This window comes from Pyxicephalus adspersus, chromosome 2 (genome assembly GCF_032062135.1).
Source record: "Pyxicephalus adspersus chromosome 2, UCB_Pads_2.0, whole genome shotgun sequence".
NCBI lineage: Eukaryota > Metazoa > Chordata > Amphibia > Anura > Pyxicephalidae > Pyxicephalus > Pyxicephalus adspersus.
The window spans coordinates 23,615,767-23,639,367 of NC_092859.1; the positions used below are offsets into that span (position 1 = coordinate 23,615,767).

Sequence of the window (23,601 nt, forward strand, 5' to 3'; positions counted from 1 at the left end):
AGATATATGGAAAGATGCGTCACATCGAGGAGCTGTGCAACATGACGGATCCACTGACTGTACTGCAAGATTTAAACATGGGTGACATATGTCATACTGAGGATGAAGAAAATGAGGACACAGATAATAAAAATACTGCGGATGAAGATACTGATGAGGAAGATGATGATGTTATCAAGAAGGGAGATAATGAGGACAGAGAGCGATATAGTGAACTCCTTTATGATGGAAGGGATCTGAATTTGTTTCGGATCTCAAAAACTTTACACAAAAGTTTATGTGATATATTCGCATATGTTCATAGGGTATTCTATATACGAGACATAGTTCTTGATGTAAACACAGCTTGTAGTAAACTCTGTATATCAGATGACAGGAAAACTGCATCCTGGTCATGTAATAGTCAGAAATATTTAGAAACATTAGAGAGATTTCAGGTTTGTCCTCAGGTGATGAGTAGTCAAAGTTTCTCCAAAGGTCGGCATTCCTGGGAAGTGGATGTTGGGGGATCAGAGTATTGGAGTGTCGGGATGTGTTACTCCAGTGTAGACAGGAGTGAAAGACACACACAGGCTGGAATGAATAAGAAATCCTGGTGTTTATATAGGAAACATGACGAATATTTTGCAGCTCATGACAGTAAAAAGATCCAGCTGCCTGCCAACATCTCCACTGACAGAGTCAGGATAAAACTGGATTATGAGGCTGGGCAAATTTCCTTTTCTGCCCTCTGTCCGCAGATCCAACACTTCACCACCTACACTGCCAAGTTCACTGAGCCTCTCCACACTGTGTTAAATGTATGGCAAGGCCATGTAACCTTATCTGGGTGTATCTTGGCCTTCTACTGACACAGATCTTTGGAGGCCACCTAAAAAATCATATAAATATGAATATTTTGTATGTGACAAAATATTTATGAAAAATTTATATACATAAATATATTGTTCACTTTATTTAATAACTTTCTTATTACTGAAATCACAGTCTATGTTGGTTAAGTCTATCCAATCCCTAGTCTAAGTTAATATAAAAAATTATTACATGACCAAAATGTTATTTTAGTATAAGTCTTTTAGAGATGTTGGTGTCATTGCTTCTTTTTTAAATGTGATTTTATTTTACAAGGTAGTATGATATATATTGGATTGATATCAGATACAAACATGTATGTCTAAATTTTCTTTTTCCCATATATCACTCCTAATAAGCTCTGACATTTTTTCTTATGGATTAATAAATGGTATTATTGTCTTTTTATAAAAATTGACTGCAAGCTGTAAATCAATGTTCATCATGTTGTGAGAATATTATTTTACATTGCTGTGAACTAGCAGTCTATACCTATATTCACTAATTCTGTGACTATATTGTCACTGGTAGCCTTAGGTGAATGTTATTCATCAGCACTCCAATCTTGCTTAAAGAAGTGTGTATTTGTTTTGCATAAATCCTGTTCTTTCTCTTTTTTTGTTTCATGATTATTTTTTCTGCACGCGCAGCCTTACCTTATACACGGACAAATATGGGCAATACATGTTGTGTTACAACGTGTAATATATCCTCCTATCTACAGGATGATGACTGCCCTCTAGTTACCACCTTCCCATTGGGGCTATGAATGATTTTCATGGCAAGCATGTTGGACCTCTTTGAGCCTGCTTTCTTCTACCCACACTACATGTTCATCAGCCTGTATTCATAGTTCCCAGCATATTTGGTCCAAGTTTTCTGATGACATTGGTGTGCTCCTCAGGTTACTTGTTGATCTTATTTTGGTGGTGTGCTTGGCGGTCTGCGAGAATAGCCGTATTTACATTGAGCTTGGCTTCTTTTGGGCGGCGGTCACTGTTTACTCCATAGATGCCGCCAGGCTATTCTTGTTTAGGGCAGGTACTCCATTACATCGTATTGATGTTTGCTGTATGCACTCTTGGCCTCCATGTAGGGTCAAGTGCTCTTTTCTTTTTGATGTTTTGTGTTTGTCTTTGTGTGATCCCCCTCTTTCCGCCCCTGAGCCCTAGTCCCCCCCTTTTGAGACTGGATCCCAATGCGAAGTGTAATCCTGAATTTCCAAATTTGATGCTTTGTATGTGTATTTACCATGCCATTATTATTGCTTGGTTTGAATCTGCAGGGGATGAACTCCCCTGCCAAGAGAGTCAAGGCGTTATGGGGTTTCCACGCGCAGAAGGCAGATAATATTTGTCTTCAAGAGACACATTTTTCAGCCTCTTCACATTCAGAATATTTTAGCAACCAATATCCACATATCTACATGGCCAACAGGCCTAACAAACAGGGTCCTGATCGGATTCAAAAGGTCGTTGCCATTTACCTGTGACCAGGAAATAAAGACCCTGAGGGTCAGTACCTTCCACTAGTAGGGCAATTGTGTGATGTGCAGATAACCATTGTCTCCTATTATGCCCCCAATTTAAGGCTGCTCCCTTTTTCTGTAGCTTGCTGTCGGATATACAACTTCATCAAAAGGGCATGCTGTTATTATGTGGTGTCTCGAACCTTAAATTACACCCTAACTTGGACAGACGGCAGGTTCGATCCGCACCAAACCCCATACTGCATAGCTCGGCCTCCAACCCATTCGCCAAATTAGTGCAGTAACATAACCTAGTAGATAGCTGGAGGGAGTTACATCCCTTGCAACAAGACTACACACATGGTGTTCATGATCTGATCATGACGCCATGGTCTTATCTCTCTCCTCCTTGTACGCTAAACCTAGAATGAGTGGGTGGTTAGTAAAAGACTCTTTATTAGGTAATCTGGAGGTGGGCGCCCTCGTGCAGCAACATTTGCATGACTATTTTTCCTGCAATACTACGCCTGAGATTGGGGCTGCAAAACTTTGGAATGCCCATAAGATGGTCATCAGAGGCAATTTTATACAAATAGCCTCACATAAAAGGAGACAAAGGATGGTTAAGGTCACGGAATTGGAGGCAAAATAAAGTTCCCTGCTCGACCAAGGTAAGCACTCCCCTTCGGAGACCCTTAAGAGACTTGCTGAATTGGTAGCAGCTCGTACTGAATTGGAATTGTGCCTTAACAATCAGGCTGAGAAGCAACTCCGCTGGGTTGGTAATAAATTTTATCCCAGAGGTAACAGAGCAGTAATGTTCTGTTATTTTCCGATAAAGCGAGCCACCAGGCAAAGCTGTTCTCTGTTTCCGTTGTTGTTTGCTTTGGCCATAGAGCCCCTAGCTATCTCGATCTGTGAATGTCCGGATATTTGGGGATTGGAGACAGCAGGCACTCAACACAAACTCTGCCTGTTTGCAGATGATGCCATTTATTTATAACTAATCATGTAATATCTCTCCCCAACCTATCCAAGGCCCTTGGTAACTTCTCTGTAGTGTCTGGACTCACAGTTAATCATGATAAGTCTGAAGCCCCTAACATATCTTTACTGGCACGACTCAAGACCCTGGTCCAAACTATGTTCATATATCAGTGGGAAGACTGTAGCCTCCCATATCTAGGAATCCAGCTGACGGCATCATATGGAGAAATGTTTGCAGCAAATTTCAGCAATATTCACCACTATGCTGGAGACATGGAAAAAGTACCACATTTTCTTGGTTTAGGAGAATTGGTGCCTCAAAATGACAGCATTGCCGAAACTCCTGTATCTGTTCAGGGTGAATATCCTTCACTCCTTGCTCAGGTCCCTACAGCAAGTATTTCTTAAATTTAAATGGGGAAACAGTAGGCCCAGAGTGGCCAAACTAATTCTGTATTACCTTAAAACACACGGGGGTCTGTCAGTCCCCAATATTAACTATTACTACCAAGCTGCCCAACCAGCTCCTTTGATGGCTTACCATGCTTCTAAGCAGGCACTTTTTTGGGTTGCTATAGAGGCGTTTTTGATATCACCCATGGCTACCGATACATTACTTTGGACTCACCCACATTGGCGTAAACATATCAAAGACCCTATAATCAAACATTCCCTCTGGGTGTGGGATTCTGTTAAGTATTCGGGCAACTTGATGTCCCCTCACACGCCGCTAGCAACTCCTATACATAATCCAGCCTTTCTACTGGGGTATGATAAGCGTTTTGAGTGGTGGGTTGGGAAAGGATTCCATAAAATTAAAGATTTGGTGACGATTGATGGCATAAGATCTTTTGACTCTATTAGAGAGAAGCATGAAGCCGAGTCCACTGGATTTTTTCAATACATACAACTATAACACTATGTTTAGGGAACCCTTGGATACACAAGAACCTCTACAAGTACCACACAATTAAAGCGCATCTGTACCAGAGATCCAGGGGGTAAAGGTATTCTCTCTGTGGTTTATTGCTCCCTGCTTTTGGGGAGCCACTCACACCCACTACCGTATGTTTCTCGATGGGAGGCGGATATTGGGCAACAGTTGACAGAGAAGCAATTGCAGCAAATGTGAGATGTCGCAGCTTATGGTACCCCAAATGACAGTTTCATGAAGCTAACTATAAGCTTTTTCTCCGATTGTACATGGTCCCCACTAGACTGGCGGCATACTCTCCAGAATGCACCAGAAGTTGTTTTTGTGGCTGTGTGTCGCCAGGGACCTTGTACCACATTTGATGTCAATGCCCTAAAATTAGGAGGTTCTGAACGGGTGTTTACCAAATTATTTATACTCTAGTGGGCAGAGGTATCTGTAAGGACCTGTTTGAGGCCCTCCTGATGCTACATCCCCAGGGCATTTCCAAGAGTCAGTTTTGACTCATGTCCTATGTATGTACAGCTGCAAAGCGACTCTGGACAAATCCTGGTGGTCTGGCATGCCTTCTGTGGTACAAGTGAAGAAGAAAGTATTGTGGTATTTGATCAATGAAAATATGGTAGCTAGACTTCAGAATCATTTCCACATTTTCAGAAAGGTATGAGATCCATGGATTGAGAATTATCTGACATAAATGAGTGGGTGGCTGGATGTTCTTCCTTTCTTCTTTTTGCCAGTATACAATTGGAAGTGTTAAAACCCTATCTTACGGTATTCAGTCCTACCACTCCCCCTTCTTTCCTTTTCTTCCCTTATATGTTCAGTGAGGGAAAGAAGTATTTGATCTCCTGCTGATTTTGTATGTTTGCTCTCTGACAAAGAAATGACTAGTCTATAATTATAATGATGGGTTTATTGTAGGTGTGAGAGACAGAATAACAACAAAACAACCCTCAAAAACCCAGTCCTCAAAAGTCAGAGCTTGATGTGCATTGCAATGAGTGAATTAAGTATTTGATCCCTATCAACCAGTCTGGAGATTGGCTATGCCACTCCAGGACCTTCATGTGCTTCTCCTTGAGCCGCTCCTTTGTTACCTTATCATGTGTTTTGGGTCACGACCCATTTTCAATGCCCTGGCTGAGGGAAAGATGTGCTCACCCAAGATTTGAAGGTACATGGCCCTGTCCATTGTCCCTTCGATGCGAGGAAGGTTTCCTGTCCCTATAGCAGAAAAACACCCTCAAAGCATAATGTTTCCCCCTCCATGTATGACGGTGGAGATGGTGTTCTTTGGATCATAGGCAGCATTCCTTCCCCTCTAAACACAGCGAGTTGAGTTGATGCCAAAGAGCTCAATTTTGGTCTCATCTGACCGCAACACTTTCACCCAGTTCTCCTCTAGATCACTGCAGATGGGCCTGTACATGTGCTATCTTGAACAGGAACATTGTGGGCTCTGCAAGATTTCAGGCCTTCATGGGGCAGTGTGTTACCAATTATTTTCCTGGTGACTATGGTCCCAGCTGCCCTGAGATCATTGACAAGTCCCCTCCGTGTAGTTCTGGGCTGCTTCGTCACCGTTCTCATGATCATTGCAACTCCACGATGAGAGATCTTGCATGGAACCCAAGACCAAGGGAGATTGACAGATATTTTGTGTTTCTTCCATTTGCAAATAATTGCGCCAACTGTTTTCACCTTTTCACCAAGCTGCTTGGTGATAGACTTGTAGCCCAGTCCAGCCTTGTGTAGGTCTACAATCTTGTCCCTGACATCCTTAGACAGCTCTTTGGTCTTGGCCATGATGGCTAGTTTGGAATCTGATTGATTGTTTCTGTGGACAGGTGTCTTTTATACAGGTACTGTAACAAGCTTGGATTAGGATCACTCCCTTACAGAGGCTGCTCCTAATCTCTGCTCGTTACCTGCATACAGGGAAGACACCTGGGAGCCTGAAATCTTCCTGGTTGATAGGGGATCAAATACTTATTTCACTCATTACAATGCACATCAAGCTCTGACCTTTGCGCACTGGGTTTTTGAGGGTTCTTTTGTTGTTATTCTGTCTCTCACACCTACAAAAACCTACCATTACAATTATAGACTGGTCATTTCTTTGTCAGAGGGCACACGTACAAAATCAGCAGGGGATCAAATACTTCCTTCCCTCACTGTATGTCTTGTCTGGTTGTTATTGTGCCTTTTACTGGGGTATGGATAGATACTGCATTGTTAGAGGGAATGCCTATTATTGGGCCCCATGAGGGGACCTGTTTGTTTACATATGTTTTACTCCTATCATACTGAACTTTCGGATTTATACTATATGTTTTATAACACCCTCTGATGTACGGGCCTTTTTAGCTCCATTATGCTCGTAAAGGTTACGTTATGTATGTGGTTTGTTTGTACTATTATTTCTGTGTGTCATGTTCATTGTTCATTTATTTTGAAAACCTAATAAAAAAAAAAGGGTGAAACTGAAAGTAATCTCTCTGTCAACATATTTCTCAGTATATTATTAGAAAATGCAATCATCATGCATACAGCACTAATACGAAGAAGACCAAAAATAACAACTTTGTTGACGTAAACCACATGCAGATTAGTATGATACACTCCCATGTGTGTTTACAGCTGCTGAACCAGTTAAATCATTTAAAGAAATACTGCAACAGATGACTGCACTTTGCCGTTTGTTTAACAAATCAGCCTAAGACACCTTTTACTTCTCTCTCCTCCATTCACTGATGGCGTTTGCTAGCATAACAAGGGAGCTGGAGTGTTCCATTTGTATGGACATTTACACCGATCCTGTAAACTTAGCTTGTGGTCATAACTTTTGCAGAGTTTGTATTGATCGTGTACTGGATACACAGAGAAGGCTTGGATTTTTTTCGTGCCCCGAATGCAGAACACAATACACAACACGCCCGGCGCTGCAGAGAAACATAACCCTGCGCAACATAGTGGGGAACTTTGTGCCTACACAGCCGGATCAAAAGACCGGGGTCTTCTGTACATACTGTGTGGACTCATCTGAACCTGCCGTTAAATTCTGTCTACATTGTGAAGCTTCATTGTGTGATAAACACCTGAAAGTCCACAAAACATCTGCAGAACATGTCTTAACCGACCCTACAGCTTCCATTGAAGAGAGAAAATGTTCCATCCATATGGAACTTTTGAGGTATTTCTGCACTGAGGATTCAGCCTGTATCTGTGCGTCCTGTTGTCTAATTGGAGAACACAAAGGTCACCACTTGGAATCATTGTTTAAAGCTTCTGAAAAGAAGAAGATAAAACTAAGAAATGCTCTTCAAAAACTGATGATAAAAAAAGAAGAGGTGGAAGGAAGAGTTCAGAATCTGCATGAAAGCAGAAGAAGATTAGAAGAACAAACAGCTGGTAAAAAAGAGAGAGTCTCTGCCCTGTTTGGAGACCTCAGGAGACATCTGGAAGACCTGGAGCAAAGAGTCCTGAGTATGATGTCCAGAGTTGCGGAACACTTTTCCTTGGCAGCTCTTCATATGATCCAACAAATGGAAATAAAGAAGGAAGAATTATCCACGAAGATGGGCCATATTGAGGAGCTGTGTAACATGACGGATCCACTGACTGTCCTACAGAACTCTGGTGACTTGTGTGATACTGATTGTGAAAACAAAGACAACAGGGAGATTAATGATCAAAAAAGTGAACTGGACATGGCAGGGAACTTTAACAAAGTACACGCAAGAGGTCAAAGTAGAGGGATCTTTACACAAGATCCTGAAGATATCTTATTGGATGTAAACACAGCTGGTAATAATCTACATATATCAGATGACAGGAAAACCGCAACCTGGTCTTCCAACCAGAATCGCCCAGAAACATCACAGAGATTTCTGTACGATCCTCAGGTATTGAGTATTCAGAGTTTCTTATCAGGGAGACATTATTGGGATGCAGTTGTTGGGGGATCACAATGGTGGGGCATTGGGGTGTGTTACTCCAGTTTAGATAGAAGAGGAGAAGAGTCATGGATTGGTTACAATAAGAAGTCCTGGGGTTTGGAGAGTAAGAGAAGTCAGTGTTCAGTGATACACAACAGTACCAAGCTCCAATTACCTACCGGTATCACCAGCGGCAAAGTCAGGATATATCTGGATTATGAGGCTGGGCAGATCTCCTTTTATGATTTGTGTGACCCAATCCGCCACCTTTACACCTTCAGTGCTACCTTCACGGAGCCCCTCCATGCTGCATTAGCTGTGGGAATATACGGTTGTATAAAGATCTCTGGGCATGACTGTGAAACATAAACAATGTGCTCATATAGACTGGAAAAACACAAAAAGGAGATCAGATTGCTGGTATATGCAACCGCCATGATGAGGTGGTGGGATGGGCAATGGGATACCGATTTTATTTTAACAAAAGTTTGCCTATTGGTGAACAAAACAATTTGATTTGGGGTTGTACAAAAAAATACCAATGTGCAAAAACTGATCTTTTGTGTATGTACGTGTAAAATAAAACATATATAGCCTCCTTAAACTTTCTTGCTGTCCGTGTCACCTGCCCATATCCAGCACATCAGAAAGCCCCCACTGCCCATAGTGAAGGACGTGGCTTACTTAATACTAATCTTTAATATACTAGAGATTGGTCACTAAAAGCTGGTAGATTGGAGATTGAAAGGTTATATTGTATATGTGTCCTAATGGGGTGATTTCTCTTTATTTCCGGCCCCAGTCAAAAACAGGAAGTAAGAAAATCTTTCCAAAGTTGGGGAACATTTCCGCTCAACAGAACAAGTGCTTACAATTGAAAGATGCAATTGCTGGTGACTGTAAAATGTTGAATTTCCTATTGGTTTCTGTCCCAGTGACAGTGGTGACCAGGACAGATACAGGGGGTGAATCTCTACCAATATTTCTACCTTCCTCCCTATCCTCCTAAACTACCCTAAGCTAATACCACCCCCTTCCCACACCCAACCTATGTCCGTACTTCTCTCTGATGATGACAATTTGTGATATTATCTGTTAGGCCTCCCTTGACCTATGCATTAATGTCCCATATAAAGTATATGAGATGTTACACTGAAGATATGGGTGCTGCACAATACCTTGCAGAGTGATATTTCACTTTAAACAACCCAAACCCCTTTAATAGATAATAAATGCAAAGGCAGCTATTGTAAGTACATGAATTCAACTTACCAGCCACTGTACAGCAAAGCTCAGATTTAGTAATAGAAGCCAATTTTCTGATAAAGAATATGCTAATTGGAGGAAAAAGCAGAAATGAGCAGTCTGCTGCAGCATCTTCGTTGTTCATTGGCAGACATGGGGTGAAAATAATCAGATTGTGTTATATAACCACAGAAAAAAAGTCAGATCACCAACCTGACCGGCCTGGGTGGCTGAGTTGTGTAGGAACAAGTACAAAAAAGCATAAACATGAACTCTTTTACTTCTGTATTAAATTATTAGCCTGGGGTTCAGCTTTATTGTTTCTAAACAAATATAACTGCATGCAATAAAATAATTACAGCTGTAATGTACACAGAATTCTGCTTCCGGTGTTGTGTCTATGCCTGGTAAATAAATCCAGTTTGCTAAATGACAGTGTTTTCTGTGATATGTAAAAAGAATTGCATGGTTAAATAACTAAATAAAAGGTGGAGGTGGGCAGAATGGGTTCATCCATCTTTCTGGAAGAGATATCCAAAGATCTTTGTGAATGGAAGTCAGAGGGGATCAAGAAAACTATATCATGAGAACATATTATTTCAGCGTTTTTCTTTATGAAATCACAAACAAAAAATGGAATCACCTTAGTCTATACCCATGAAGGTGGATTATTATGCATGGTAAGTGTTTTTATTATCCCTTCATACCTGCTCTAATGGCATCCCGGCAATGGTTGCATGGCATTTGTCAGGGCACTTTGGGTAAAGGTGACAACAAAGACCATCCCTGCCCAACAGGTAAAAAGGGTATTTGGTTATTTTTTTATTGGCCCTACACCGCCAACCCCAAAAAATGGCTCATTGTCATTGGCTGATAGTGCCATAGCACATTGCATACAAACAGTAGTAGCAATGATGAAGATATAAGCACAGTGGCCACATCGCATGCACAATGAAGGGCTCCCAGGTGTTGCTTTCTTTGCCAACCAACAAGCCAAAAACAAACAGTCGTTGTTCAGCTAGAAGTTGCTTGATGTGAACACAGGCATGTCTGAGCAATGCCAATGTGAGTCTAAAAAGCACCAGAAAATGATTTTAGAAAAAAAAGGAAGAACAAGTAACACGTTAGTATTTTCTGCAACTCAGATGACAGAATATTGCTGGATTTCCCAGCATGACACATTATTTAATCTGTATTCATTTTTTTATTTGTTCAGTATAAGTACACAACATTCATAAAAAGGCAATAGGAAAATCAGAGGGTATTTACTTTAGAGACTACTCAAAATTTTGGATTTCACCTAGTTTATATCTATTTACAATCAACATCAGAAAGGGAGTTGAGAAATTTTCCAAAGAGGACACCTGTTTCAGTGCCTGTCTAAGCAGACATATCATCACTTTGGGGTTTTTTCCCACATTTCCTATTCCTCCATCATCCCCTGCCACCAGAGGGAGCTGCTGAAAGATGATCCGCCACTACCTATGGCGCCCAGGTCTGACCAGTTTCGGTGACCCTCTGCATAACTTATATACAGGAATATTTATAAAGAACTGCATGTCAGATTCACTAAACATTCCAATCATTCTCTGTCATGTACAATATGTACGATAGGAAGATTCATGTGCAGTTAATATTTGGTAAAAGTTACATTTCCTGATTTATAAATATGTCTCATAAGGCAACGGTATTATATTTCAGAATGAAACACCTTTTGATTAAAAAAAAAAAAAGCACTAATATGGGACATTACTGCATAGGTAAAGCTCCAGTTGGTGATGTTACACTGAGATATTGTTATCACTCTGCTGCAGGCACAAGAAACATTTTCTCGGTTTCGTCAGTAATCAGACAACATATTTTGTAGTGGCTGCAGCAGGGGCTGATCTGTGTCAGACATTAATAAAGGGATTTACATGATTGTGTCATCTCTAAGTCAGTACCTAACCTGGAATAAAATGGTGGCCCTGCATGATGCCTGAAGAAAGTTGGTGCTGTGCATCTGAAGAGGAAACAGATGAAGGCAAGAAGTACAGAGATCTGTGTGAGAGGTAATATTCACCTGGAAGTGTTACATGGACACATTACTCAGCATGAACAATAGACATGATTTTAGTTTCACTTTACAATTCCCACTTTTAGTTTCCATTTATCTGATCATACATGGGGGGTTCCCGCACTCGTCAGCTGCCCATGGAAAAAACAGATCATGTAAAGGGATTTGGGAGATCATTTGGGTAATCATGTGATGTGATCTTGTATTATTATCCCTGTAGTTATTTTTATGTATGGATTCTGATATTTTGTATCCCAATCTCTCCCTCTGGGCACATTTAGGGTTTTTCCCCCAGACATTTATCTCAGAGATGTCACAAACCTTCTCCGTGTGTTTCATCAAACAAAAGATTCTCCAATTACAGAAAACTGGCAAGAAATCATTTCTTATTTTCATTTTACAACGGACTTTCCACATCTGCCCTTTTAGATTTCTACATTTCCTGTTTTTAAATAAATCTTCTTTAAGAACTTCCTCCTTAAGTTATAAAGGTTTATTTTCAGACAGAGATCTTTATTGTCCCAGGGCAGGACTTCTGGGGTATCTGGGAGATCGCTCCTATTGGAGGATGAGGGGTAAATGGCTGGAGAACAGAGGAGGAGCTGTATATGAGGAACAGATTTTAGGATAAGTGTTATGGAAGAAGAAGTATTAAGCTCCCTGGGGCACAAAGCCAACAGTGGGCAGAAGTGACATGGGCCCTCCCCATGCAGAACTGACCTGGAGCCCTTGTGGGGGCCATTCTTGGCTGAGGAGGGTCCGGGGCCCTTGTGCAGCTTCACACTTTGCACCTCCCTATGCCCCCCTGATTCAGTTCCCCACACTCGCATCTATCTGTGCTATATATCTGGGTTCAGCGCCATTCATTTTCATGGCGAATGTATCTGCCAACACATGGAAGGGCACCGCCATGCATTGCAGAGAGCTGAGTTTCCAGGTTTAATTTATAGCGCATTCTCATGAATCCTTAACCACTTTGCACGACTTTTAGATGTGGTGCCAGTTCCAGGGCTGAGTCAGTGGTATCTTCTATCTCTGAACTAGCGACACTTGTAAGAGAAAAATGTATGAAACCCATCCGGGGGTAGAGGGGGCAATTGGTCACACAGAAGAAGGGAAAAAGATCCTTCCCGTCACTGCTGCAGCTGACAAAGATGTCTATGGCCCTGTTCGGCACAGCCAATGGCCCAGTACTGGTCTGCAACCCAATATTCCACTTTATTCCTTACCCTGCAGCTACATCAAAGCCTATGTAGAGGAGGGGCAAAGGAGCTGGGCCAGCCGAGACAGTGGGCAATCTAAGACGGAGGGGTTATGCTGGGGAATCGACTCTTCTAGTATTAATTAAAGCTGCATGCGGGGTCATGGCTCATTGTAAATTAATTACATTTATCAAAAAAGTAAGCATTGCAAGTAACCATTCCAAAACTTTGTTTTGGTAACAGGGTCACTAAGTTTAATGAGTGATTTCTATATTACCTCTTGCCAAGATAATCCTGGCTCTGTACACAGGGTGGATCAGCGTTCCTGCAATGGGCCGGGACAAGGAGGGCCTATGCGGGGACCCCGATGATGTTTTCCCTGCTGATTCACAAACTACAATACCTGCAGACCCTGAGGGACTCCCCGCATTGTTACTGTATGTTGTGTCATTGTAGATTGCTGACTCACAATCCTATGAGGGAACTCCCACTGGGCTGGAACAGGGAAATGGTAAATCTACACACCGAACACACTTCTCATTGTGAGCTGGAGGGGTGAACTCAGTACACAATTCATCTGAGGATAGAGAAAGCGATCTAACACAAGATTGAACTTTTCAAACTTTTTCTGAACTGTTGGAAGGAGAGAAAACAAACGTCCACGTAGGCAGGAAACAGGTAAATGCTTTGCATACATGTCACAGGGGAGTTTACAAATGATTTGAAATACGGACGTGTCACTTTAACTGTCACTTGTCAATAGTCTGAGCTCCACTTTGCACCTGGTAAATTCTGATTCCCATAGGACCAGCAAACATATGGTGGCAGTGAGACTACCAATTACATGAATGCTTTTTATTTCCATATATATCACATATTTACCATTCAGATCTCTCAGCCAAATATGTATTATTATTTATTATGTATTATTAGATTTAAAGCAATGTGTTTGCAGAATGGGCGGGATAACGAAGTGCTCAATGTCGATTTGTACATTCATGCATATGTTGTATATCAGTATGATTTTTTAGCTCAATCTATTGATTTGTTTGCAGGATTAAAATATTTTTTTTCTTAATGATGTTGAGTTGTATTGTGTTGCATATCTATAAATGCAGCAGGTTCCTTTTTTCAGCAATGCAATGTTTTTATTTTGCCATTGAGAGATAGATAACACAAACACTTTATTTACCATGATATAAAACCTAATTCACCACCAATTATCCAACTCTGGCTAAGGTGGGGCTGGGTGCGGTGACTTTCCACAAACAGGAAGTCAATCAGAATATTGTCTCAGTATCAGAACTTTTGTCCTTGTATATTTTGGATTTATTCACATTTAGTGGTGTAGAAAAATGCATTTTTTTCTATAGATTGCTTCCTAAGGCATCATTTACATATTAATCTTCACCATAATAAAAAAACTGCAAACTGAATATATTTATTAAAAATGTATTTGACCAATATCTTTTTTTATAGCCTGGAGTTTGTGTTTCCAGGTATATACGTGTTTTAGCTCCATGAAATTCCTGTGCAAATTTTTACAATAATATATATAATGAATAATATATATATAAGTATAATGAATGGGGAGGTAGGTTTTTCCTGGAAATCAGGTGAATGAAACACATATTCTTGTACAGGGAGGATCATGTGACTGCCAACATTGCACAATCGTCAAAACTTCACAGGAACACATTGCTTATAGTCTGAAGGTGAGTCCTGTCGGAGAGGTAATGTTTTCTTGTATGGAGTGTAATAGAGTTGCATTATGATGGTGTAGTACTATGTATAGGGTGTAATACAATTATATGGTTATTGTGTCCATTGCTGGGCCTTGTTACGGCTACAGTGTATTGGGTGTAATAAAACTGTATTCTGATCAGAACTGGACAGAGTGTATTAGATTTGTATTCTGATCATGTCTAGCAGTTGTTTATGTTGGAGGTGTGGTGCTCTATGTATTGTGTATTAAATTGTATTGTGATCATATCATGTGTGTATAAAGTGTATTCTATTTGTATTGTGATCACGGCCTGTGTGTATGGAGTGTATTAGAATTGTATTGTGATCATCATATCATGTGTGTATAAAGTGTATTCTATTTGTATTGTGATCACGGCCTGTGTGTAAAGAGTGTAATAAAATTGTATTGTATAGAGTGTATTCTATTTGTATTACGATCACGGCCTGAGTGTATTAGAATTGTATTACGATCACAGCCTGAGTGTTTTGGAATTGTATTGCGATCACAACCTATCGGAATTGTATTGCGATCACTGCCTGAGTGTATCGGAATTGTATTGCAATTACGTCTAGTCAAGTTGCTTTGAGTTTAGTGTTCTATGTATAGAGTGTATTAGATTTTTATTACAGTCTTGTTGAAGGTGTAGTGTGTATTAGATTTGTATCATAGTCATGTCCCTATGAGTTTAGTGTCCTGTGTATGAACATGTTCAGAGTGTATTATAATTGTATTATCACACATTATACACAATGATCTGCAGAGTCAGATTGGAGGGATATCGGCGGATTGGAGGGACTGGAGTCAGACTGGAGGGATATCGGCAAGCCAAGATTCATTGTCTTGTTTTTCTCCCCTATCTTGGCTCACCCTTTTCTTTATACACAAACATACAAGTTTGCCAGCATTGTTTATTTGTGTACACACATCAGGCCATTGTGTAAACTCCTTACTTCCTATCAGCTGATCATACACATTACACTGCATTTGTAACATCTTGTTTTGTTGTACCAAAAACTATATAGCTCAGGGGTCTGTCTGGATGAATTTTAAGTGGCATGGATGGCCTAGACAGGTCCTGATATTAGATTGTTTTGTTGGATCTAAATTATTAGTCCAGAGATTGTACAATTATTGCATAGATGGTACATAGATTGTAAATTCTGGGCAGGGACGCCCTTTCACCTCCGGTGTCATGTGACTATTGTAAAAGCCTTCTTTCTAACTTTCTAAGAAAAGGGGTGAAATTTAGCCTAAAGTGTGCAGAAAAAGGAGAATTAATATGCATAAATAAATTTGCAGGTGTTTGTTTTATCATGACATTATCACATGTATATTGAGATTGGATAAAGACAAAACTACCCTGTCACTGGTGATGAATAGCTTTGTTTATATACAAACCCATGTGATCCACAAACCTGTTGTAACTAATGTAACTTTGCATAGTTCCAATTCCATTAGCAGATAAGCAGCATAAAATGACTGTTTGCTGTACAGGGACTACTAGAGTCTGATACCAATACAAATCTAGTTATTTACAATGCTTCTATTTAAAAAAAATAAATGTAGTGTATATGTAATAATAAATAGAGAATTTAATTAATTTGTTATTTAGGAATACACATGCAACAAGTGCTATTGCATTATAAGTAAATGCATTATAAAAATTCTGTTTTGTCTTTGCAGTGTCAGGATGGTGTCTGTTCCAGAGCACACGATGGATGAAATTCCCCTCCAGGAGGAGGAACACTCCACTGAGTACCGGGTGCTTATGGCGTATGCCCAGCGCTCCCTTTCTGCAAGCAAATTTATGGCTTTACAGAGAGCGATTTCCTCTAAGGGCGATGACACGACTGTCAGTAAGGAGACGGAGGAAAAAGCCAATGGAGAAGCTAAAATATCTGATAGCAAACACAAAAAAAAGGGCTGGCCAAGCAAACTGACCCCTGCCTGCCTTAGACTGCCAAAGACCAAGAAGAATAAAGTGGCTGGTGTCCAGGAAAACGGTGGGTATTCTGATGTACAAGCAAAGTATCTATGTGATAAGGTTCTGGTGGAAGCAGTGCATACAAATCAGTCCAGCTAAGCCTTCCTAACAAGTAATGATGTCCTATCAAACCTTAAATACACAGTCGCTTCATTCTAGCAAATTTGCATGTAAATTCACGAATATTTTCCCACCTTCATGCTGGAAAAACCATATTTTGGGCTGACGTTTGCATGGTATTGATCATCATTTTACCTCTGCAGGTCATAGGTGCAGACCCAAGCTAGTAATAAAAATCCAGGTCCTAGGAAACTTAGGCCACTCATAATTGGTTGTATAGAGAAGTTGGAGACGGTTTGTAGGGATGTCAGTAATTTGTGTTGAGCATAAACTATTCTGGTGTTGTATGGGACAATTAAGAAAGAATACACAGCTGGAGGATACAGTAAAAAACCTTGTTGCCATAATGAACCTGGAGACAGATCCATACCCAATTTATACATACATGTAAATAGATGAGCAGATTTAATAACTATTATATCTGAACATTTTGAAAAAGATTTTTCCAAATACTCATAAACAAAAGTACATGTTAGGAAATGCTCATCTGTATGGCTGTGCTGTGCATCATCGTGGTAATAAACTTTGTTTTGTCCGGAGATGTAATTTGCAACAGCCAGGCGAAGATAGCAGCAGCCCTTGCTTCCCTTTAGCCGTGCAGCCTGATGGATTATGGCATCCCCAGCATCCATTGTTAGGCTGTGCCCAGCTGAAGGGGAGTCTAGCGGCTGATCAGCTCCTGACTCAGTCCTGCACTGCTATTGGCTGCTGGGACTTTAAAGCTTCCCTGCTCCCAGTCACCAATGCCTGTTACCAGGTACTGACCAGGGCCTCATAGTACACCAATACAATAGTATTGATAAGTTCATCTAAGAGACAGAGTATTGCAATATGGTTAATGCCTTTAGTAGGTCCCAATTTTCCAACACGTTTCCCAAATATATAATATATTTATATATAAGGTCAGGGGATTGTTGTATGGAACAAAGTGATAGGTGGCTGCACAGCAAGATTCCCATGTTTAAAATAGACTGAGCCTTCATAATTGGAGGCAGCAGGCTGGGAGAAAGGGCTTGAATAATGCTGGATGTCCCCCAGCCCGGAAATGAAAGGAGATCTATCAGAGTCTCTGCAGCTTCTATTGAACACTGAATGAAGCCGACAGTGTGCAGTGAGAAACAGAAGATTCTAAACAACTGTGCATCACTGAAGACAATGTTGGAGTTCAGCTTTAACGTTTAACGTTACTTCCTGTAATATGGTTCAGCCTCACATTTTGTCATGTGGGCAAAGTTTTCTGAATGACAAAAGGTAATATAAAAATGTTTAAAGGGGTCTCTTATAGGAAGCTGAAAATGGAAAAACTTTGTATCTGGAACGAACCAAATCATATTACACTGTAACTTCAGCTTTTTTGTCTTTTCATCCTGGTAATAACAGTGAGGGGTAGCGTTGTCACACCAGGAAACACCACTTGGCAAGCAGACACAACAAAAAAATACAATGTGTTATCAGACCCATTTTTTCCTTCCCCATTGATTTAAATGCCTTTTGCTCTAATGTTGCTACTGACATTTCAGCAAACCAAAATGTACTACATACCCCACAAGTACTCATGTTTTACATATCTCTAAATTCTTTTTTTGTGATAGCAAAGAGCCCAGAAGAAGAAAGGGTCACGCGTATTGTCAGCAGGATGCAGCGCATTGTGCAAAGGATTAAAAAGCAAGAAAAGGAACAGGTGGAAGGTCGGTTCCGGATGATCTGTCGTGCTTCCAGCATCCAGCATGATGGGGATGTTAAGGGTGAGGATAACAATTCATACACCTAAATATAAAGCAGTGGGAAGAATGCAGTTATCTATCCCAGACACCCTAAAATAACATTTAAACAGAGATGGTAAACTGGATACTGAAGTAATTAACACACAAAGAACTTCTGTAGCTCTTTTATGATAAATATGTTGTTAGGCTATTTCTGGAATTACAATTGCATAGTGTATTAGAACTGCATTCTACAATATTAGCACTAGGAGAAGAAAGTTAGAGGATGGAGCAGAGTCCTCTAGTAGTGCAGAGTCTTTCAGGAGAGATGAATTAGATCAGGGGTCAGCAAACTCTGCCCTTTAGGGCAGATACGGCCTAGCCAGTAGTCTGTTCCGTTCTAACGCCCCCTGATCGATCGGCCTAGTCCTGGCCAGCCGGGGTCGGCAACCCGCGGCTCCAGAGCCGCATGTGGTTCTTTACCCTCTTTGAGTGTTCCCTCTCCTCCATATGTATTGCGGAGGAAAGGGATTTCCATTCAGGGGCCTTCCTGGTGGGGGGCCGAGCCATCAGCTAGAGGCAGTTGTGCCTTGTTGACCTCCTAAAATGGCCTAGTAGCCAAAAAAAGGTTTGCTGACCCCTGAATTAGATAGAGGATCAGGTGCAGAGAGTCCTGGATCGGGTGCAGAGAGTCCTGTCTCAGTGAATTGGACAAGGGTGCAAAGTTTTCTAGTAGCACACTTGTGCCCTATTTTAATCTCTGTTACTTTGTATTTCTTCCACAGATGAAGATGAAATAATTGCTAGCATTGTAGAGATTCTGAGAAATACAGGAGACAGACTGAATGAGCAGGTAAAACACACCTTACATTTTAAAATGGATCCCTGTTATATAAAACTGTTTACCTACAGATGTAATAAATATCAGTGTTAACACATAAGGTGAAGTGGCCTAAATTGTAGTGTGTTTTGGCACTACTTTCGCTGATTATCCTCATCCTTCTCCATATAATTACAGCTGATTAGATGTTGGTGCTGATAAAAGTCCTGTTGGTGAATAGCCATATCTAACTATGCTTTATTAGGACTTCTTCTCTTAGACTGATGGCACCTTCTCAGTAACTCCCATCACCATTGGCATTTTTATTTTTTCCTGGAGAGATCCAGTTCTCTACCTTTGGTTACCATTAAAATGACTTCCATTACAGAGCTCCAAAGACAATAAACTTGCCAGCTTGCAGTGGAAAATCCTGGATGTCCATGCAGGGTGTGTATATCCCATTGTGTACAGTGCATGCTGGGTTTTAGAATGAGAAAACCCAGCACTAGCTTTTGACTGTCCCTTAAGCTACGTACACACGGCAGATTTTTATCGCCCGATAATCGGCATCGGCCAATTATCAGGCGAAAATCTGCCGTGTGTACAGTCGGTGTCGTCCATCGTCCGGACGACTGACCTGCCGGATCCACGGACGATGGACGACAGCCGATCGTAATGAAAGGGAAGGGGAGAGCGCGCAGCAGGGTGCCGCTCCGTCGCTCTCCCCCTCCCCTCTCCATAGAGCATGAACGGTGCTGTATGTACAGCATCGTTCATGCATCTTGCAGCCCCTTGTCGTTGGAAAGGATCGTGAAAGATCCTTTCCAACGACAAAAATTGCAAGTGTGTACGCAGCTTTAGACTAGTAATCTAGATTAGCCTTTCCTAATCTTTTGACCCAAAATTAACCTCTAAAGGTTTTTTCAGGTCTCTGGGAATTTTGCTAACATGAATCCACTGTGGATCAGCAGAATGAATACCTCTAACATTGGTGGGCAGTAGAAAAAAAATGGGAAGTCCGAATGCCACCCGTACCCCAATGCCAAAGGTCCTTGATGTTCTGGCTTTGCCATATAATAGGGGGGCATTCAGCCAAGGCCTAAATAACTCCCAGCAACCTCTGAAGGTACCCTGGGGTTTGATATGAAATCGAAAAATCTTGGGCTGGATTCACAGCATAGTAGTTAACCAGCTATCTAAGACTGGAGTCATTGATTCTGCTGGCTGGAAAAGGTGAAATGTAAGAATATATTTTATATAACATCATTATAACCCATTTCCTCTGAGTCCAGGCTCCAAAGTGAAAGAGAAGCAACAAAGTGATGAGCTAATTTCTTCTAACTCTTCTCTCTCAATCTATTATTAGCATACTCCTTGTCGGCACATGATTGGCTGTTTGTGCTGCTTCTTCCTCCCCCATGTATTAATTGCATAGTTGCATTAGGTTTTGTCTTTTATCAATTCAAAGAACTTTTTTTGAAAGCAGTTTTCCTTTTTTTAGATGACGGAAGAAAAAACCCTAATTGACAGAATGAAAGAGTTTTGGTCATATGACTTCTACAAGAAATTACAAGACTGTTTTCTATCAGAGACTGTCCCCATGTCCGCCACGGAGGAAGAGCAGCAGACCGATAGGATTGCAATGTGCCTCCATGCCACCGCTGCCCTCACAACACTGGACAATCAGCCAATGAATAAGGTCCTTGGATTTGGGGCCCGATATCTTAAAGAGAACTACTCCCCCTGGATTCAAAGCCAAGGAGGATGGGTAAGATGAAGAATTTTTTATATCAACCTACAGGAGCTGGGGGCTCTGTAACTTATTCTAGAAGCTGCTTAGTTTTATGTTCAATAATTTTTATTGATTTTTAAAAATATTTGATAAAAACAAACTTTTGCATATATCCACAGGATAAAGAAAAAGGACCGAAAGACAGTACATGTGATTGCCATAAATACCATCCAATAATGATGACAATATAAATGTACAGAAAACTGTAACAATTTTGTGTAGTATATTTCCTTTCACTAAGCAGCTGCTTAGTTTTATGGCTGAAAAACATGAATGGCAGACTTTCTTTTGCTTAATAGGAAAAATCGGATATGAATAGTATTCAGAACTTTTTTGTTATTTTTCATTTTTTTTTAGCTGATTTTCATTTAAATTTAAACACAAATAAGGGACAAATGTGGACAAAATACCTTTTTTCTGCATGGTCTACAGTAATTTCTATTTCATTTCAGGATAAAGTTATGGGAATCCAAGAAGATGAAGAGGAGGAAGTAGAATGAGGCTAGACAGTACTGATGTTGGACTTTTACTACTGCTGGGCATCAGAAGGGGACTACCTCCTACAAGCCATGATGGACACGGGCTGTGGATATCTTATTTATTAGAACAAAATACGTTGCTTATCCAAGCTCCGTACCTCAGGGAAGGATTGGACTACTTCAGATCACAGAACACACGCCTGCAATGTAGTCATTTCAGACTTTTAAATCACTGGCTACAAACTTGATTAGATGTTAGGGAGCATTTAAAGCTGAAAACTATTTAAAGACAAGTGCAGGAGCAATTTATAATTCGGGTCATATCCCTGAAATGTACAAACATGTGCAGCCCTGAAAAAACAGCCTGGTTTGTCTCTGGACATACAAACTCAATCACGGAACCAACAACTATATTTCTACACAAATTTGTTGACTGTTTGTAAATCCCCAACCCTAAAGACTAGATTATAAAGCACATTAAGGAAGGCAATAAAATATTGATATGTTAAAATAAATAATCTATTCTCACATATATCTTCATGTTGAAATTGTCAATTCTTGTATTTATTAATCATCCACATACAGTTGTTTCAAGAAGTATTTTTCAATTTTATGTTGCAGCCTGATATTACAATAATAAAACTTTTTTTTATTATCATTACTTTCCAGTTCATAATGATAATGTAAAAGCAATTTTGGATAGTTTAGGAAGTGGTAAAAAACAGAAGTATTAGGATCTTTCATACCACTTGAAAATTAGCTCAAATGCCTTCTATTTCTATTGATCACTGCTGCAATATTTCTGCACCTTGGTAAATTAGAGTGATTAGACGTGATTTGGAAAGGCGCACACCTCTCTATAGAAGGCCTCATAGCTGGCGATGCATATTAGAGCAAATGAATGGCCCAGGATTATTGCAAAGCACAGATCTGGGGAAGGCTATAAAACTTTTCTGCTGCACTGAAAGTTCCCAGCAGCACAGTGACTTCTGTAATTTTCAAATGGAAGAAGTTTGGCACAACCAGGACTGTTCCAGGAGTTAGTGACCTAGCAAAACTCTGTAATCCAGAGAGAAAGGCATAGTGGGAGAGTTGATTGTAACTTTGACTGTGCTCCAGAAGCCCTGTGTGAAGATGGGACTGAAGTTCCAGAAGGACAACCATAACTGAAGCTCTCCTCCGATTTGGGCTCCATGGTAGAATGGCTAGATGGAAGCCTCTATTCAGTGCAAAGCCCCAGTGAAGCTTGGTGGTGACAGCATTATGTGGTGGTGTTTTGTCAGCATCAGGGACTGGTCAGGGTTGGGGGGAAACTGAATGGAGCAAAGGGAAGAGATATCTTCAATGAAAACCTGTTCTATAGTGCTCAGGACCTCAGACTGGGCCAAAAGTTCACTTTCCGATATGACAATGACCTCAAGTGCACAGTGAAGACAATGCAGGAATAACAAAGAACCCTGACTCTGGAGAGATCTGAAAATTGCTGTCCCAAAGGTTCTTCAACAAGGGATGAATTAAAGGGTCTGAAAATCTATGTAAATATGATATTTCAGTTTTCTCTTTTTATTAAGTTTACAAAATTGTTTTAAATTATTTTTCCAAATTGTCATTATGGGCAACTGAGTGTAGATTATTGGGGGGAAAATGTAAACAATAGTAGCCTTGGGTTGCAACATAACAAAATTGAAAAAAGTTAAGGGGGTCTGAATATTTTTGAAGCCTATTTATTGCACAGCACAGTCATGTTACTGTCTCTCTGGGGTTTATAATCCAATGTCCCAACCATAGTCAGATAACATTATTACAGGTCAATATTTCTGGGGAGAAGCCAAGTACCCCATCTGCATTTTTTTGGGGCATGGGAGGAAACCAACATGCAAACACGGGGGGAGAACACACAAATTTTTAGGCAGTGTCCTGGCCAGGATTCAAACCTGGTACACTAGAAAACTCTGCTGAAGTTCTGAAAGACTCTCCCTAGTAGTTGAGACAAACTACTCATGACTCAATTTGCCTCCTACCTAGGACAAGGGACTGATAAATAGGCTTAGAGCCCCCTCCCCCAAGAATCAAGTTTCTCTTAGAGTACCGGAAGACATCACTCACTGAAGGAACCCTGCATTTGGTGAATATGCAGAATTTAAAATGGAGTCAATCCAGCATGTAATGGTGGAAACATTCAGTTTATGCTCCAAGGAGACTAAAAACTGGGTCATAACCTGCGGAGCTTGTGAGGACAACATTTCCCATTGGTTAATAACCCACAATATT

The 23,601-nt window shown here is 40.6% G+C and overlaps 3 protein-coding genes across 4 annotated transcripts in view; all 3 read left to right on the forward strand.

Annotated features, from left to right (window-relative positions):
* The window catches only part of LOC140322367 (E3 ubiquitin/ISG15 ligase TRIM25-like), a 13,378-nt gene extending 12,527 nt beyond the window's left edge, over positions 1-851 (forward strand). The window contains exon 3 of the mRNA XM_072398940.1: positions 3-851. Within this exon, the coding sequence (XP_072255041.1) occupies positions 3-851 (849 nt within the window). The remainder of the gene's footprint in view (positions 1-2) is intronic.
* A 6,090-nt stretch (positions 852-6,941) lies between these two features.
* Positions 6,942-9,838, forward strand: LOC140323155 (E3 ubiquitin/ISG15 ligase TRIM25-like). The gene has a single exon (XM_072399967.1). It carries the CDS (start codon positions 6,998-7,000, stop codon positions 8,549-8,551), a length of 1,554 nt encoding a protein of 517 aa, XP_072256068.1. The 5' UTR covers positions 6,942-6,997; the 3' UTR covers positions 8,552-9,838.
* A 1,514-nt stretch (positions 9,839-11,352) lies between these two features.
* On the forward strand, positions 11,353-21,862 carry BCL2L14 (BCL2 like 14). Of its 2 annotated transcripts, XM_072399969.1 has the most exons (8): positions 11,353-11,478; positions 13,142-13,363; positions 14,329-14,400; positions 16,116-16,435; positions 18,129-18,281; positions 19,025-19,092; positions 20,561-20,827; positions 21,304-21,862. In XM_072399969.1, exons 4-8 carry the CDS (start codon positions 16,123-16,125, stop codon positions 21,349-21,351), a joined length of 849 nt encoding a protein of 282 aa, XP_072256070.1. In that variant the 5' UTR covers positions 11,353-11,478; positions 13,142-13,363; positions 14,329-14,400; positions 16,116-16,122; the 3' UTR covers positions 21,352-21,862. The 2 variants fall into 2 exon arrangements, with proteins under 2 accessions (XP_072256070.1, XP_072256069.1); XM_072399968.1 differs by lacking the exon at positions 14,329-14,400 and having other exon boundaries at positions 11,355-11,478.
* The last annotated feature ends 1,739 nt before the right edge of the window (positions 21,863-23,601 follow it).